The 17,894-nt window shown below is 44.8% G+C and overlaps 1 protein-coding gene across 6 annotated transcripts in view; it reads right to left on the bottom strand.

Moving 5' to 3' along the window:
- Positions 1-17,894, bottom strand: part of TLN2 (talin 2) — a 496,933-nt gene that overhangs the window by 91,599 nt on the left and 387,440 nt on the right. For all 6 annotated transcript variants that reach the window (XM_040226669.1, XM_040226672.1, XM_040226673.1 and 3 more), the window contains 5 exons: positions 9,571-9,664; positions 8,564-8,653; positions 6,260-6,382; positions 4,789-4,932; positions 2,913-3,074 (listed from right to left, as the gene is read on the bottom strand). In XM_040226669.1, the coding sequence (XP_040082603.1) occupies positions 2,913-3,074; positions 4,789-4,932; positions 6,260-6,382; positions 8,564-8,653; positions 9,571-9,664 (613 nt within the window). The remainder of the gene's footprint in view (positions 1-2,912; positions 3,075-4,788; positions 4,933-6,259; positions 6,383-8,563; positions 8,654-9,570; positions 9,665-17,894) is intronic.

Below are 17,894 nucleotides of genomic sequence, written 5' to 3'. Positions count from 1 at the left end.
TTTCTCCCTCCTTTTTATCTCAAGAAACCCACTTTACCAATTCAAACAAAAGGATGATCAAGAAAGCATACTTACAGCTGAGTTTAAACTGGTTAGTGAGAGCTGGACCTGGTATCTTTTGGACGCCCTGGAAGTACTTCATGGCAAAACCCTGAGCTTCAACTCTGCTGTGAAACGCAAGGCTGAGCTCCGGCTTCTCAGAGCAACAGAAGCCTTGTTGCACAACTTCTACTTGGCATCCAAACCTGAGTGACTGCACATTTAAAATAACATTCCATTCCCCACATCTGATTTGAGGCTAGGTAAGAAGCTGATGAAAGGGAGAAGCCGGCACGGGTGCATGTGGGGACAAGCAGGTAGATGGCACCCATGGTTAGAGGCCCGTGTGCTTCCAACTTGGCTGGCATCAAGAGCAGGGCCTGGTCAGAAGGAGGGTGCACACATTTATTCTTTCTGAGCCATGCTTTGGGATCGCAAAGAATGCCATCAGTAGAGATTTATGATTCCTGGAGGCAGACATTCTAATGGGTGCTGATAACCCACTGTGATGTAATCTGCTCCCTGCTCTCCAATGCCCCTCCGGGAAGGGGGAAGTTTCCCCCTTTCTTCAGGACTAGAAAGGTGCAATGCTTAGGCATACCATTGTGATTTAAAGGGAAAAATAAGGTTGATTAAGAAGTACAGAATTTAGAGCAAAATGCAGCCTTGATGGCAGCCATTTCAAGCATTTAGGGAATTAAATATTTATTTGTTCTTCTATTTGGTAGAATTCTTAACCACTCCTTAACTCAGGAAATCTATTCGATATGTAGTATGGTATGTTGCACTGAAAGGACCTTCACCATTTTCCTATTAGTAAATTAAAAACAAAGTTTATTTTCTTCAGCAAAGCCTGCCCTCTGATGGGAATTGAAAAGCCAAGCTCACTTCAGCAAGCTGAGGGGTGAGTGGGTCATTTATTGCCTCCTGCGCTGCTACTGGTCCCTGGAGTACTGGCGGGGGGGCGGAGGCCTCAATCTCCCCCACGTTACAGCAGCCTGCAGGCACAGGCCTAGCTTTCAGGCCAACCCAAGAGCTCATTGGCTACAGGGAGCTACAAAGAGGGCTTGCCACTGTGAGGAGAATCTGAAAAGGAGACGAGATCTTAAAGGAGACAGGTCAGGACTGAAAACCGAGGAACAGGGCAGGCAAGAAAGGTTTCCCAGGATTTGTAAAGAAGAGTTTCTTACCTTTTCCCTTTCTTGGCCCATCTAAATACAGCCTGTTTTTTGACAATTGAAACGATCAGAAAATGGTCAAGTTTAACTGAAGTAAGTAAATTATACGGCAACAAACTATGATGTCACTACTTTTCAATTCTACAGCTGTCTTCCACCCCTGCATCTCCCCAAACTTGCACACAAGCACTCTAAACACACCCAGGGATTTCTTCCCAGGCTGGTGAGAGGGGTTAGTCTCTCCATGGTGTGTACTCTGTAGGCCAAGAGCAAGAGCGGGTTTGGAAAGAGCAGGGGATCTGGGCTTGAATTCCAATCCACTCCTTACTAGCTGAGTCACCCCAGGAAAGTTACTTAACCTCCTGTAAAGATGGGGATGATAAGCACAGGGTGGCTGGTTGTGTGGCCTGAATGAGAGGTCTATACAAAATATGGAACAGGCCTTGCTCAAATTAAATATTAAAAAAATGTAAGCTTTCTTCATTTCTAATACCATGGATCATGATGGTCATTAAAGTGAGCTGCCACCAGGATCCTGGGGGCACCTGGGCATGAACTTTAATTTACTTATTCATCTTCAATCGATCTTATTATGTCTTCAAATAGGTGCCTTTTACTTTTTTAAAAGGCTGTTTAAACAGCTGCACAATTTCTCCTTGGCTTCTGCTTGGCCCAGCCTGTTGACTAATTTCTCCACAAGATTAAACTGGCTTTGTGGACAGAGGGGTCTGGTGGGCTAGAGTCCGTAGGGTCGCAGAGTCGGACACAACTGAAGTGACTTGGCTTGGGGGCACAGTGCAGGAACGAGGAGCGTGGTATCATATCCTCTGGAGGGAATAGGTGGTGGGGAGCCCCGCTCCTCCAGGACTTGCCCAGCAACAAAGCAGCTCACCTCACCTCCACGACTGTGAAAACCCTTCAGTAAAGTCAAGCCCTCTGACACCCCTCCCTCTGGCAGGTCTGGTTTGCACAGAACTGGCAGCTTGCCTCTATGACAGTCTCCTTTGCAGGCTCTTTGCCCGGGGTCAACTGTCTAGACGGTGGCTGTCTTCCCACCTGGTCAGCTGCTTGCTCTCTGCTTGGTGTCCCACGTAGGGCAGGCCAGGTTTACAGTCTGACTGCCCAGATACCAACACTACAGCCCAGCTACGGCAAGTGCCTCCTCTCAGGGCACCCTGACCTGCCACTCCCGCCCCCGCACCTGTTTACGACCTCGATCACAAAGATGAACTTGCTGTCGACACGGGACATTCTATTTTAAGGAGTTGATGCTCCACTGAAAACGTTTAAACAACTATAAATGGAAGAGAAATCATAGGCTAGAATAGATTAAAAAAAAAGATGAAAGAGATTTTCCCAGCGATTTCCTATTCCCTTCTTCTTCCAGCTTATCTCTTAGTCCAGAGATATGTAACAACCGTGGTAGGGCCCCTCCAAACTGTCCCCCCCACAAACACATAGCTTACCCCTCCCTACACACTATGCAGAAGGTTCGTAGAGACCAAGGCTGTTGGTTTTTCCTAAAAACTATGTCCATCTCCAGTGAACTCCTCCTCAGTGACTGAAATCACGAGAACAGATGAGAAGTTGCCCCTCACTAGAAGCAAGTCTAGGAGCCGAGCTTCACTGCCATGCCTCTCTCTCACCTGCAGCCGGTGTTACAAAGATTCCTGAGGTCTTAGCTCAGTGACCTACCTTTATGGTCTTCACCAGGTTGGCGGTGCTGTTGGCGACCTCCTTGGCGGACTGGACAAAGTGCCTCTTGGCCACAGGGTTGCCTGTCTTGGATGAGGCGATGCGGCAGGCGTTGCACAGGGCTGAGGTGTGCTTGGCGACAATCGTGGCAGCGGACAAAACCTACAACACAGGGACTAGGCTGGGGGCACCCCATGCTTCAGTGCAGAGGGGGTCAGTTCAAAAGAAGTCCACTCAGGTCCCCAGCCCTGGATTCCCCCAAATCACACGTCTAGGGCTGCCGTAACTAAAACCCATGTCTCCAGCTCTGCTACCCCCAGAGTCTCACCAAGAAAGGGGAGGGTGAGAATTATTAAGGTAGAAAGAAGAAACAAAGAAAAAGAAAGCTGGCGCTGCTGTGGTGATGGGAATGGGCTGGGCTCCAGGTGGTCTTAGAGGAGAGGCTGTCAGTATGCTTTGCAACCTCTAGCCAGGAGGGATATAGCCCAGGGCCTAGGCTGGGGTTACCCAACAGAAATACAGTGCAAACCACATATCTAATTTTAAAATTTCTAGTAGCCACATTAAAGTAAGTACAGAAACAAGGGAAGTTACTTTAAATGACATATTTAATTAAACCTCAGACATCCAAACTATTTCATTTCACCATGTAATCAATTTAAGAAGATTAAGCTTTTATAATCCTTTATCATACGAAGTCTTTGAAATCGGTCTGTATTTTTTACTTACAGCCCATCATGGTTTGGACCAGTTACATTTCAAGTGCTTAACAGTTATGTGCAGCTGTATGTCACCCCCACCCCCAGGCAGGCTGTAGGCACCTTATGAAGGGGTCTGGCTCAAGAATTTTGCAGGCTCCACCTCAACTGCTTTTCTGAATCTGCCTGATCCTCTTTGCTGAGGCTGATAACACTCTTTGGCCTTAACTGGTCAGGTGAGGCATCTCAGGTACACTGATGCTTGTTTGGGGTCCAGGTGGTCCCTGTATTATCTCCTTTACTGGGGTCCTTCTCTTGCCTCAAGGATACTGGTCCCAGGGTCAAGCATGGACGAGCCCCTCATGAGCTGCCTCTGCTGGCCCATATAGGCCACTCTTGTTCCTTATAGTACATACTGCTGGAATTACTGGGCTTACCAGGTGGCGCTAGTGGTAAAGAACACGCCTGCCAATGCAGGAGACATAAGAGATGCAGGTTCGATCCCTGGGTCGGGAAGATCCCCTGGGGGAGGGCACAGGTCACACAGAGTTGCATAAGACGGAAGCGACTTAGCACAGTGAACTACTGAATCTGATCCACGCCACCTGGGTGTCAGAAATATCACGGAAAGTCGCAAATTCTACCTAGCTCTCAAATGTCTCTATGGCTCTTTTTGCACTGCAGGTTCTGACCCAGCTTTGGGGCCTGGCTCAGCACCACTATTTCCAGGAGGTGACCCCTGACAGCCCCTCAGAGAAACCACTGACAATCCTGGCATGGTCATCATACCCTAGTCACTCCAGCTTCCAAATTTTATCCCATAGTAAGAGTTAAGGGGGTAGGGGATTGGGTCTTACTCATGGTGACCCTCAGTGCTGAGCACAGAACAAGCCCTCCGTGTATCTCCCCTGAACTGATGAATGGAACTGTGAGCCTCCTGATGAATCTCGCTGTGATTACACCACTGTGACTGCCTTCCAGCACTCCATTCCAAAGCACCTACCTGTATTCACCTTCATCATATTTTGCCATAATCCTCTAAGTCATTATCTGGCTGGCCTTGCAAGCTCTGAAAAAAACAGTAATCTTCATCCTCCCAGTCTCCTACCACCCACCTCCAAGAGCTCAAGGATGCATAGACCTCACATTCCTCACCCCCTTCCCCTGCCCAAGGTTACCTGTGATGGGCTGCTGCCGGGATCCACCAGGTTCTGGCACGCCATCTGGATAGCCTGGTTGGCCCTGGCAAACTGGATGGGATCCACAAGGCCCTGGTGGCCTGCCTGGCTGTTTGGATCAGAGATGCCGACCAGGTAAGCAGCCTGGGAGGGAGGAAGAAGGCCACAGCTCAGGCTATGTGTGCACCTAGATAAGCCTGTGGGGGATCGTGGTCCCACAGTGTACCTGCAGCAGTCATTCTCAGGTACTCCGAGTGCAAGGTGATCAGAGTCATCTCATCAATAAGAGTTTAGGGGCAGACAAGCTGATGCTCGCTTGGGTCAGGGAAGTGCCAGCAGGAGTCTGCTATGGGCTTTGGGGAACAAAGTCTCCTTGTTCTTAAGAGAGCTTTGAGAAGCTCTTCCAGGGGAACATGATCAAGGATGCATGTAGCCCTGAGTGCTCTGGCAGCCACTTTATGACTCTGAGGAGGCCCAGGCTCAGCATGAAACTTACTCTTTAGCTGGCAGATGGGAGAGGGAAAAAAAAAAAACAAGTGGGTGTAGACTGATGGCATGGAATTGCTGGGTAAGCCAACCCTGGAACCTGCCCCACACAAGGGCTTCTCATCTCATAGTCTAATGTATCTTAGTGTTTGGGCCAATTTTTTTCAAACAGTAAGTAAGAATGAGTAAGACGGCTTAGGGAAACAAAATAAAGGTAATATTTAGTCTCCAACAGGACAAGAGGCTAGAAGAGAAGGTCTTTTCTTCAAATGCTTTGAGTGTGTTAGCCAAGTAACAGGAAAGAGATGAGTCTGTGAGGGGGCATTTTAACCTCAGCTCATTTCCCCTGAGATGCGAGGGGCAGAATAGGAGGGAGGCAATTTCACTTCCCAAACTAGGGACGTTTTTCTTCGGTTCAACACCATCTTCCTGGCTTGAGGTAACTGTCAGATGATAAATCCTTCAAGGTAAATGCTGACATTTTTGAAAGTTCAGTGACATGAGCCCAGTAATTATTGGAAATGCAGAGGACCTTCAAAGACGAGCCAGGAACACGCCTGATCATGTCTCTGAGTGATGGCATCTAATTTTTTTTCCCTCTGATTCTAAAAAAGAGCATGACTAAGATTTTTGCAACTCTAAAGCCTCAGAGGGAATTTGAATTATGTAGTACCCATCTCCCCCCCACCCCAAACAACTTATCTGTAACTATGACCTTAAAAAAAATTTTTTTTTTAAAAGCTGGCCTCTAAACCCTTATGTTGGCTTTATAGTATTCAGGGTCCTCTCCAGTCTGGTCTCTTCCTGGGGGTAACTGGCTGATATTTTGCCTACATGCTCAGGAAGCAAACGAGCCACCATGGTTTCCATGGTTTAAGTGGTGGTGGTCAGAGTTGGAGCTGAAGCCCCCCCTGCCTCCCTCGTGGACCAAGCACAGGATGGGCTGGAAGGCCTACATCATGGGGCATGGGGACCAGTCCCTTACCTGGGCTGCAGCCTCTGTCAGCCCACAGAGAGCCTTGGACGCAATCCCCACACACTCCCCAAAGGCAGGGAGGTCCCCGGTTTTGGCATTCTGCGAAATCCCTGCCATCGACTCTCCCAGAACCTGCAAAAACACATCACCAGTGATATTGTGACCAGCATTCCTTCAGACCATGAGGTAAAGGGGCTACCCTTCAAACTTGAATACTCAAGGACATTTTATTTATAATATTTGCATTATTTTCCTTTATTTGCAGTTAAGAAGAGATTCAAGATAATTATATCGCTTCTATCTCGTTAAAGAGAAGTACATAATGAAAGTATGAAGGTTTCATCTAAAAGTTATCTGTATCTCAAGGAGGTACAGTTAATATACACCTATCAAAGTAAAATCTATACAGGGCATCCTATGGGCAAATGGTCTAAACTGACCATCACACAAAATCATACACATCTGCTGAGCTGTAGATGAAGACACACCCAGAAAGTAGAAAACACACCCATCCCTTCATTTATTTATTGACAGTAAAATATAAATATATCTTTAAGGAGTGTACATGTAAAGAGGAAGATAGTCTGAAACTAAGGCTAAAACTTTTTAAGGCTAAATTCTTAAGTATTTCCCTTTACTTTGAAAATCATTGGTATATTCTCTTTTTAGAGGTCTTGAAAATAATAGTCAAAAGGGATTTTAGTGTTCAGAATCCAACCCAGGGAGGTCAAGCACCCTGCACAAGGGGAGACAGAAGGTCACAGGGGCAGAGGCAGGGTGTCTGCCCTGTATCTGGGGCTGTGTCTTCTACAGTCTCCTCACGTCCCAGGAAGGCAGGTGTTACTTTCCAGGGTCACAGATGGTAGAACTGAAGGCTGTGCAAGGGATGCTTTAGGGAGACTATCAAATTCACATCTAGAACACAACACAGAGCTCTTTGTCACAATGCCATCTTGGATGGGGAAAGAAAGAAATTCCCTAAAGTTGCCTAGATATACAAAATAATCCAGTTTACATAAGGACTTGCAAAGCAGTTAGTGGGTATTTTTATATACGGTATTTTCCTTTCCTTCTCCCTGCAACCCTCTTTAAGAAGAACACTTTCTTTGGATCTAAGTGTGGGAAACACATGCAGCCTCCGTTTAGATAATCCATAGTACCATAAAGGATGCTGGACAAAGCAAACTCTAGTCTTAGCCCAGCTTGAAGTAAGCCCTCCTGACACCACCAATACAGCTGTCTCTCCAAGCAGGAGAGCCCGAGCCATTCTCATTGCAGGCTTGCTGTTGTTCCGTTGCTATGACAGGTTCAGCTCTTTTGCGACCCCATGGACTGTAGCCCACCAGGCTCCTCTGTCCAGGGGATTTCCCAGGTGGAGTGGGTCACCATTTCCTTCTCCAGGGGATCTTCCTGACCCAGGGGTTGAACTTGCATCTTCTGCATTGCAGGCAAGTTCTTACCACTCAGCTACCAGGGGAGCCCTGCTGTCTCCCCAGAGCTAACGTAAACGTGACGTAAACCAACGCGCAGAACGCTCCACGTACAAAGCCAAATGGCAACTGCTCAATATCCATTCAGCTGACTTGCATTTCATTTCACCTGGTTCTGAGACATTCTCAGAAACACTGGTGTTACTACCAAAGGTCAGTGTTTCTCAACCTTTTAAAATATTATTATTACTGCTCTGCTAAGAAGTCTTTTTAGACTACCCTCCCTCCACTTGCCACCCATATTAAATTAAATACTAAGAAATCAGAATGTGTTGAGCAAGGGTAAGATTTAGAGAAGGGAGGATACAAACCATTGTATTTATCTTAGATATTTTCACTGCTCGCACCCCCAAAACCCCCCCAAATTTCATGTCCCTTGAGAACACATGCCATAAACTGATGGTAACAGGAACACACAGGAGAGTCTCATATACGGTCACTGATAGGCTTTCACCAGCATGCAGCCCCAGGTGAAGGACACACATGCTTAGATTCACAGTAAGACTCATCCCTGAGAGGGTATAAGCAGTGGTTCTCAGAGTGTGGCTCCTGGACCACATGGCCAGACCTGGGAACTGGTCAGAAATGCACAATCTCACCCATTTGGGGATGTACCGAATCAGAAACTTAGGGGTGTGGGTGTGGCCTAGCAATCTGTGTCCAACAAGACCCCCAGGTGACTGCGATGCATGGCTAGGTTTGAGAAACACCTGGGCAAAGGCACCACGAGCCTTTTAAGACATGGGCATCCCCAGGCCTGTGCACACAAAGCACGATTCTTTCCCACAGTGGGGAGGGATGCTAACAGCAAAGTCAGGCTCACCTTGGAATTTTCCATCACACTCTCGATGCAGTCAAAGTAAGAGAGGTCACTGACGGGTTCATTGGGATTGTCCAACATCCCCTTGACAGTCTACAAAGGAGAACATGACTTAAAAAGCAAGCCAGCCTTAGAACAAAGGAAACAACAAAAAATACCAATTATCAATCTCCCTGGCACATACAGAATTCTGATCACAATCGCTCATTGCACACATTCCTGGGAGGAATTTCAGCTGCATCAATGGCCTGATCAACAACCTGGGTCTCAGTCAGGCCCTTCAGAAGGTGTAATTAACTCTCCCCTCCACCCCAGCCCACCCTCTCTCACATGGTAAGTATTCCTATTTCAGAAAACTAAAGGTACACAGGGTACGACCAAGCCATATCTACTGAGATAAACAATACAACCTGAATTCATTAAGACTGCTTTATGGACAAGTGGGCACACTGATTTTATTTTTACCCACATATACTCTACGGGCATAAATAAATCTTCCATGAAAAATAAACCCTAAGTATGAATATAAATTGATTAGCACCCACCCAGTGATCTGGGCCACCAGGGGCCTCATGGCCACCTTCATAGTAATAAGTGTTACTCTTGGGTTTTCTCTAATGCATCCTCTACATGCTACAAAATCAAATGTACAAGAAGACCATTTTTACTCAAAAAGTACTCTATCCTAGCTTCTCCCAAAAGCCCTAGAAAAATCACTCTCAAACTTTTTAGGTAGAAATTATTCATTCTCAGCCTCCATTCAATAAAATAAAGACTCTCTTAAATAAACAACTCTTAGAGGAAATACGGAAGCAGGGGTGATAACCTCACCACATCTAATTTTTCTTGAATTCCATCCCACTAGATGGATGGAATTCAAGATTAGAACTTTGGCCCCAAAAGTTTCCTAGGAAAGATAAAAGGCAATAAAGGAGAAGAACCTGACCCTGGAGGGAAAGGACAGACAGACACATGCTTTTAAATCCTCAGCAGCCTTTCCAGGGACTCACCTCGAGTTCCCGCAGGGCGTTATCACATTCCTTCTGGCCAGGAGCTTGCTGCGTGCACAGTGTGATGAGCTGGTTGATGCTCTCAGTCACAGCTCTGAGACAGAAACAGGAAGAGCGTTTGGGGTTGTGTTTTGTAAAGATCAACAGAAATTTACCCAATGATGTTTTGTGGGTTCGACAGGAATACAATTAATTCACTATAAAGGCTGCAGTCCCCGTGAGAGCTTTTTCACAAGGCTCTAAACCAAAAATAAATCACAGAGAAGAGAGAATGAGAATCCACACCTTGCTTCTCAGTATTTATTCACTGATTTACCCTTAAAAGTACTAATAGCTCTCTTAAGAAAAGTGTCGGAGAAGGCAATGGCACCCCACTCCAGTACTCTTGCCTGGAAAATCCCATGGATGGAGGAGCCTGGTAGGCTGCAGTCCATGTGGTCGCTAAGAGTCAGACACGACTGAGTGACTTCACTTTCACTTTTCACTTTCATGCATTGGAGAAGGAAATGGCAACCCAGTGTTTTTGCCTGGAGAATCGCAGGGACGGGGGAGCCTGGTGGGCTGCCATCTATGGGGTCACACAGAGTCGGACATGACTGAAGTGACTTAGCAGCAGCAGCAAGAAAAGTGTGGCCATATACTCACAAGAAAGAAGTCACAACGAAGTTGCAAATAGCAAAGAGCTCCTGTTAACATTGAAGTCAATATCCTTCACTAGCAGCCCATCAGGAATAGGATGATCTCAGCCAGGCTATTCTGGACAGCCTTTATGTAGTTTGGACTATTCTGTATATTTTAAAATAGTCACACTGTAAACTGTGCCTTATGATTTAAAAACTTCTTCTTTCCTTTCATTTCTACCTGATTGATCAGTTCCTAGAAGCTATACCAAAATCACTCTTTAAAAGAGCTATTTTCTTTGTTAACATTAATAGGAACCAGAGATTCTTAGATGATTTTATATGTGTTTCTATTCTTCCAAGAACTTAAGACACAGCCCAGAATTTTTTCTTCATTGGCAAGGGTTCTCCCTGGGCAGTTCTTCCTGGGCAGTCACTGTTTAGGTTAAGTCATGGATATATTTTAGAAAGGTATGGTCCATTCTGAGTTAATTCCTTTAATAAGGTGTGAAATATGGATCCAGATTTTAATGGGGGGGATATATGGAGGTCTAATTATTCCATTACCTTTTTGATCCAGATTTTAATGGCAGGGGGAATATCAGTTCAGTTCAGTCGCGTGACTCTTTGCGACCCCATGAATTATAGCATCGCCAACTCCTGGAGTTCACCCAAACTCACGTCCATTGAGTCGGTGATGCCATCCAGCTATCTCATTCTCTGTCATCCCCTTCTCCTCCTGCCCCCAATCCCTCCCAGCATCAGGGTCTTTTCCAATGAGTCAACTCTTCACATGAGGTGGCCAAAGTTCTGGAGTTTCAGCTTTAGCATCAGTCCTTCCAAAGAACACCCAGGACTGATCTCCTTTAGAATGGACTGGTTTGTGGGGGATATATGGAGGTCTAATTATTCCATTACCTTTTAAAATGCCATCCTTCTGGCTAACAAACACATGAAAAGATGCTCAACATCACTCATTATCAGAGAAATGCAAATCAAAACCACAATGAGGTACCATTTCACACCAGTCAGAATGGCTGCGATCCAAAAGTCTACAAGCAATAAATGCTGGAGAGGGTGTGGAGAAAAGGGAACCCTCTTACACTGTTGGTGGGAATGCAAACTAGTTCAGCCACTATGGAGAACAGTATGGAGATTCCTTAAAAAAACTGGAAATAGAACTGCCTTTTGACCCAGCAATCCCACTGCTGGGCATACACATGAAGGAAACCAGAATTGAAAGAGACACATGTACCCCAGTGTTCATCGCAGCACTGTTTATAATAGCCAGGACATGGAAGCAACCGAGATGTCCATCAGCAGATGAATGGATAAGAAAGCTGTGGTAAATACACACAATGGAGTATTACTCAGCCATTAAGAAGAATACATTTGAATCAGTTCTAATGAAGTGGATGAAACTGGAGCCTATTATACAGAGTGAAGTAAGCCAGAAAGAAAAACACCAATACAGTATACTAACACATATATATGGAATTTAGAAAGATGGTAATGATAACCCTGTATGTGAGACAGCAAAAGAGACACAGATGTATAGAACGGACTTTTGGACTCCGTGGGAGAGGGAGAGGGTGGGATGATTTGGGAGAATGCCATTGAAACATGTATAATATCATGTAAGAAATGAATCACTAGTCTAGGTTTGATGCAGGATACAGGATGCTTGGGGCTGGTGCACTGGGATGACCCAGAGAGATGGTATGGGGAGGGAGGAGGGAGGGGGGTTCAGGATTGGGAACTCATGTACACCCGTGGCGGATTCATGTTGATGTATGGCAAAACCAATGCAGTATTTTAAAGTAAAATAAAGTAAAAAAAAAAAAAAAAAGAAAGTTAAAAAAAATAAAATGCCATCCTTCCTGATTTGAATTGCTTTGGTAATTTTGTTGACAATCAGTTGACCATATTTGTGTGGGTCTACTTATGGATTCTGTTCTATTCCATTGAACTGTGTGTCTAACCTTTCACCAATATCACACTGTTTGGATTACTACACCTTTACACTAGGTCTTAAAATTGAATATAGTACCCTTGTTTTTATAAACAGAAAAAAGAGAGAAAGAGAGAGACAGAGAGAGACATGAGATAATTCCATAAGGAGATGTTACAATAAGGTGCAAAAACAAGACTTAAACCCATGCTTATCTGACTCCAGTGCCAGATCCAAAACCATTTTTCTGCCGGGTGATAACTGGTCTGTACCTTTGGCAGGACCCTGAATGCTATTCAGTCGGTAACCACTGCAGCTAATGGGCAACTTAAACTAACAAAATAAAAATAGGATGCACATTGCTGCTAATCATTAACACTGTCTAATATAAAAATGCCTCATTTTATTAGTTAAATTGGCTTTGCAGCTTCCCACAGAATATCAAATTAGATGGAAAGTGATGTTGCCAATGTACCAAGGCAATCAGCTTAATTATTTGATGAGGAGCTACTGCTTTGAATTTTAAATTTAGCAAGAATGATGGGAAGAAGGAAAACATTCCTCAACTCAAGAAAGAATCCTCAAATAGTTTCTGTAAGATTGATTCATTTTAAAAAACAAAAAAGATTGATTCATTTATTTGGGGAAAAGTGCTTAACTATGGTGTCATGGGGGAAGCACTGTGTCTTCCAGGTGCAAAGCGAAACAAAGACAAGTGAGACAGCAGGACAGTCTCTAGTTGGGACCACCTTTGGAGGGTGCAGTTCATGACGTATTCAAAAGGGTCCAGCACCGTGTTGTGTGTGGCAGCCTTCAAGACACATTTTAGAGTGGGCAGGCTACATGTGTCAACATGGCAAAGGGTACAAAAAGGCCCCAACTAGGATGACAATCATTTGGGGAATATTTCCACATATCACACAAGCTTTCCATTTAGCTTCTTTCAATGCTTCCCATTTATCTACGTTAAAAAAGTGTGGTCTTTATATAAAGATATTTCCATTAGAAACTAGGTATTCATGGGAATTCCCTGGTGGTTAAGCAGTTAAGATTCAGTGCTTTCACTGCTGTGGGCCCAGGTTTGACAGCTGGTCAGGGAACTAAGAGCCCATAAGCCTCGTGGTGCAGCCAAAAAAGAAAAACCCCAAAACAAAAACACACTATTATGTATAAAATAGATAACTAACAAGAACCTACTGTTTAGCACAGGGAACTCTGCTCAGGGCTCTGTGGTGACCTAAATGGGAAGGAAATCCAAAAAGAGGGGTCTATGTATACATATGGCTGATTCATTTTATTGTACAGCAGAAACTGACACACCAGTGCAAACCAATTATACTCCAATAATAATAATAATGAAAACCTACCAATTATACTCCAATAATAATAATAATGAAAACCTAAGTGCTTACAGTTGGTGAATTCAGAGACTGTGTAGCTATTCACTGGCCTATGTCAAATATTTTTTAGAAATTAAAAATTTCAAATAAAAACTTGGGGTTAAAAAACAACAACAGACTAAGGGTTTGTTGGATAATCCATAACAGTGCCAGCATGGCACTGCTTGTCTGAATGAGCCACCTGGTAATACTGATCCATGACTGAAAAGCATTATTTAGGTACCATTTATCCTCATAACTCATTTTAGAGTGTGAATTGCATAGGTAAATAAAAAACCTATAGAGGCAATTAGTTATGTAGATCTGACAACTGGAAATAGTATTTTTATGGTTCAAACTATAAAACATATTCATAAGAGCAAAGGATTAGAGAAAACCCAAACACACAACAATAAAGGAATGACTAAACATACAGTCTACAACATAATTCTGGAGATCTGTTAAGTCCTGACATCATATTCCTTGTATCATAGAATATTCATGATATACAGTAAGTTAATGTTAGAAAAGAATATATAAATATATATAAAGACTATATAACCGTGTAAACCATATGAACCAATACCAAAATGTTAAGTGATTTTACAATATTATTTTTGAAATTTATTATTACTATTTCTTGCCACTGATCGGCTTGTAGATCTAGTTCCCTGACCAGGGATTGAACCTGGGCCACAGGAGTGAGAGTGCCAAGTCCTAAGCACTAGACCACCAGGGAATCCCCAAACAATATTATTTTAAAGCAAAGATTTTAGTAAATCGACTAAAACAATATGAACCAACCAACTCACATCATCATAAAAATATGGCCAAAATTAGTTGCATGCTCCCTGTGTAACATGTAAATCCCATTAGGCTTGAACTGTAGTTATTTTTATGTTCCCCATACTTTTTTTGGTAAAGATCAAAGCTATACAAATTCATTTTAAAAATACAAAAAATTAAATAACCATAATTTCATCACCTAGAGATAGTGTTTCCTTATAATTCATTCTTTATCTAAGCATATGTAGCTACTCTCTGTCTTTAAACAATTGGAATCTATAAGCTTAGATGTTAAAGGCTTTCTAACCTACAGCCAGTTAGTGTTCAGAGATACTAAATCGATTCAGACAGGAGTTTGTGAGCTCTGGAAGGAGACTGTATGTAGACAGGGAATTGGGGCAGAGGTGAGAGAAGAAAATCAATCAATTTGTGCTCATGATGATCTATTAAGCATCCAATAGCGAGCGAGCTTGGAGGGAATAAAGCAACTTCAGACAATTCCCATCCTTAAAGGAGAATGTGCTTAGGAAGGCAGGAAAGAGCAAACCAAAATTTAACCTTTGATATTCCCCGGGTCCTACCATCACAGGCATGGGGAGTAAAAAAATAATCCAGTTTAAAAGCTCTCTAGGAAAGCAAGATGCTAGCAATCCCGTCGGAGAGGCAAGATAATGCACAGACAAGGCATGAAGGTGCACCAAAGGAAGCAGTGATGGGGGTGTGACATCAGACAGGACTGGCAGGACACAGGCAGGACTCGCTGGGAGTGAAAGAAAAGTAAAGCCTTGACCACAGGTGTGGGCTCTGCCTATTAGGGAGCGCCAGACAGGGACCAGAGCAATTGTGAAGTCAGGGCTCAGCAAGATCCCAATTTGGATAATGGGAACAGAACGCTGTAGAGGAGACTGAGAGACAGAAGGCGGCCCAGTGTACATTTTTCTACTTTATAGCACGGAATTGCTCTTTGCTGGGTCATCCTTTTTCACCATCTCTGGAGCCAGAAAGATGCCTGCCTGGCAGGAACCTGAAGGCAAAGGGCAGCGTGGGAAGAGGCACCTCCTGCAAGGTCCTAGGGAGCCCTGGGGAAACCGGAAAGCCGCTGAACACCTGGCTTAGGACGGTCCTGCTGCTGGCGGCAGTGGGAGTCAAGTCTTCAGCTTCCAGGAGGCCTTTTGAGCAGGGTGACTGTAGTCTGAGAAGCAGCTTGGGGGTGCTTGGAGGTAGAACACTCCTTTTTTTTTCGCCACTGCAAATTGGCTTTTCACTTCCTTGACTAAGTTAAGGTAGCATCAAACCAGCCCCAAGTCACAGAAAAGCTGATAAACAATTTACAGGGAGTCTCCAGCCCACCCAGCTGGCCAGAAAAGAGCCAGAGCCAAGCAGTTACACGGGAAGAACAACGAGCCAGACACTCCACAGAAAATGACTTCCTCCCCACGAGGCATCAGAAACCAAGGGACCAGTTTGTACCAGGGCTCAAATGCAAAATGATGAGCAGAGCAAAAAGCATACATATTCTACTGCTCTCCCAGAAGTAAATCTTTTTTTTTTTTATTCGAAAGCAGGAAGAATCATGGTGACTAGAAAGAACAAAGACAGGGTTCCAGTCTGCTGACATAGAGGCAGGGTGGAGCTGAGTCAGTCCAGGTGTGGGTCCCTACAGTGGCATGTCTAGGGTCTTTGGACATCCACACGGACAGGGAGGGCACGGCTGTTAATAGGGAGGCCAGTGGGACTGCAGATGAGGACAATAACCATCAGATTCCTACTACCCAGCTCCAAAGGTGCTTATGCACAGCACTTTTGTGAGGCCCAGAGAGAACAGGGGCGGTATGCCCTGGGTGTGCCTGTCCTGACTGGACCGGGGCTGTCCTTTCTTACTCACAGTGTGTGCCCACCACTGGGCCCATATCAGGCATGCAACAAAAATCAGATTAATGAACAAATGAAGTAACAAGAGAATGAATGATTGCACCCCAGGTGGGCAGAGCTTTACCCCAAAGAGGAGCTGGCCTGACTCACTCAGGCAAGCTCCCACTGGGAAAATACCCCAGGGAGCCGAGCTTGCCAAGAAACCAAGGAGAATAGGCCAGCAACTTCCTGCAGCAGTTCCAACCCAAGACTATCATCAATTCACGTGATGATTTTTGAGTGCTGACTTGGCTGTGGAACCATCAGACTGGGAATTCTCCCTATCAACTGCTGAAAGCCAGGACAGACAGGGCAACGGAAGCTTTCTCACCTCACCTCCAGGGCCCTTCCTCAAAGTAACCACCAGGGGGCGTGCAGATACTCACGGAGCAAGGACACCAGCAATAAGCTTTCAGGTCCCGGAGTCCCTTTTTTAAGGGGCTTTCAAAATGTCCATTTATACTCTCCTTTCCTTCCCACAATTTATGAGAGATGACAACATGCCTCTGAGTTGGAAACTGTAATTTTGAAAAGGGGCAAAAAATTGAAGATAACGAAAAACAACTGAGATCAGGTACCTGGAAACATTAGCTGCCTTATCCAAAGGCTGTTCTTGGAAAAGAAGTAATTAAGAGGGTTTTATATCAGAAATGGAGAAGGCAATGGCACCCTACTCCAGTACTCTTGCCTGGCAAATCCCATGGACGGAGAAGCCTGGTAGGCTGCAGTCCATGGGGTCGCTAGGAGTCGGACACGACTGAGTGACTTCACTTTCACTTTTCACTTTCATGCATTGGAGAAGGAAATGGCAACCCACTCTAGTATTATTGCCTGGAGAATCCCAGGGACAGGGGAGCCTGGGCTGCTGTCTCTGGGGTTGCACAGTCAGACACGACTGAAGCGATTTAGCAGCAGCAGCATATCAGAAATAGCTGCTTAACAGAGAGGATATCACGGCTCCTCCTCATCTCCACCCTGAGCTCAGGAGTGCATGCACCGGCTGGAAAAATCACAAGCAAAGCACAAGATGCAGGTGGGGAGATGTGAGCATGTATCCCATCACCTAGTGGCTCTCACTGTTGTTTGAAGGTAAAGTATGTTTGGGCCTCCCAGGGGGCACTAGTGGTATAGAACCCAGCTGCAGATCCCCTGAAGGAGGGCATGGCAAACCACTCCAGTATTCTTGCCTGGAGGATGCCACAGACGGAGGAGCCTGGAGGGCTGCAGTCCACAGGGTTGCGAAGTGTCGGACGTGACTGAAGCAACTTAGCACTCAAAGTATGTTGATGAGAATGAATAAAGAAACTCAAAAGTTTTCAAAGGAGTTGCTCTGAAATTATCTAAATCCCCCCATAGAAAATAATACCGCAAACAAAGAGGAGACCAGAGACAGGAATTAACCAGTGGTACCAAGATACCTTGCCTATTGGGAATGGAACAGAGCTCAAGGGTGATGTGGGCTATACACATTCCTATTTTGCGAATGGGAAAGTTAAGATGGGTTGAGTGGTCTGACCAAAGTGACCTACTTAGTCAAGCATTGAAGTCTGTACTAGAATTTGGGACTCCTGATTCTGACAACTTAAAAAAAGCCAGGAGAGATAAAGACATTGAAAAACAAATAAGCAAACAAAACCAAATTTTAAAAATTTTAGGTAGAATTCAAGCCATGCTTTT

The sequence above is a fragment of the Oryx dammah genome, unplaced genomic scaffold (genome assembly GCF_014754425.2).
Source record: "Oryx dammah isolate SB20612 unplaced genomic scaffold, SCBI_Odam_1.1 HiC_scaffold_26, whole genome shotgun sequence".
Lineage (NCBI taxonomy): Eukaryota > Metazoa > Chordata > Mammalia > Artiodactyla > Bovidae > Oryx > Oryx dammah.
Note: the sequence above shows the minus strand (reverse complement) of the source record. Positions and strands in the feature narration are given on the sequence as shown.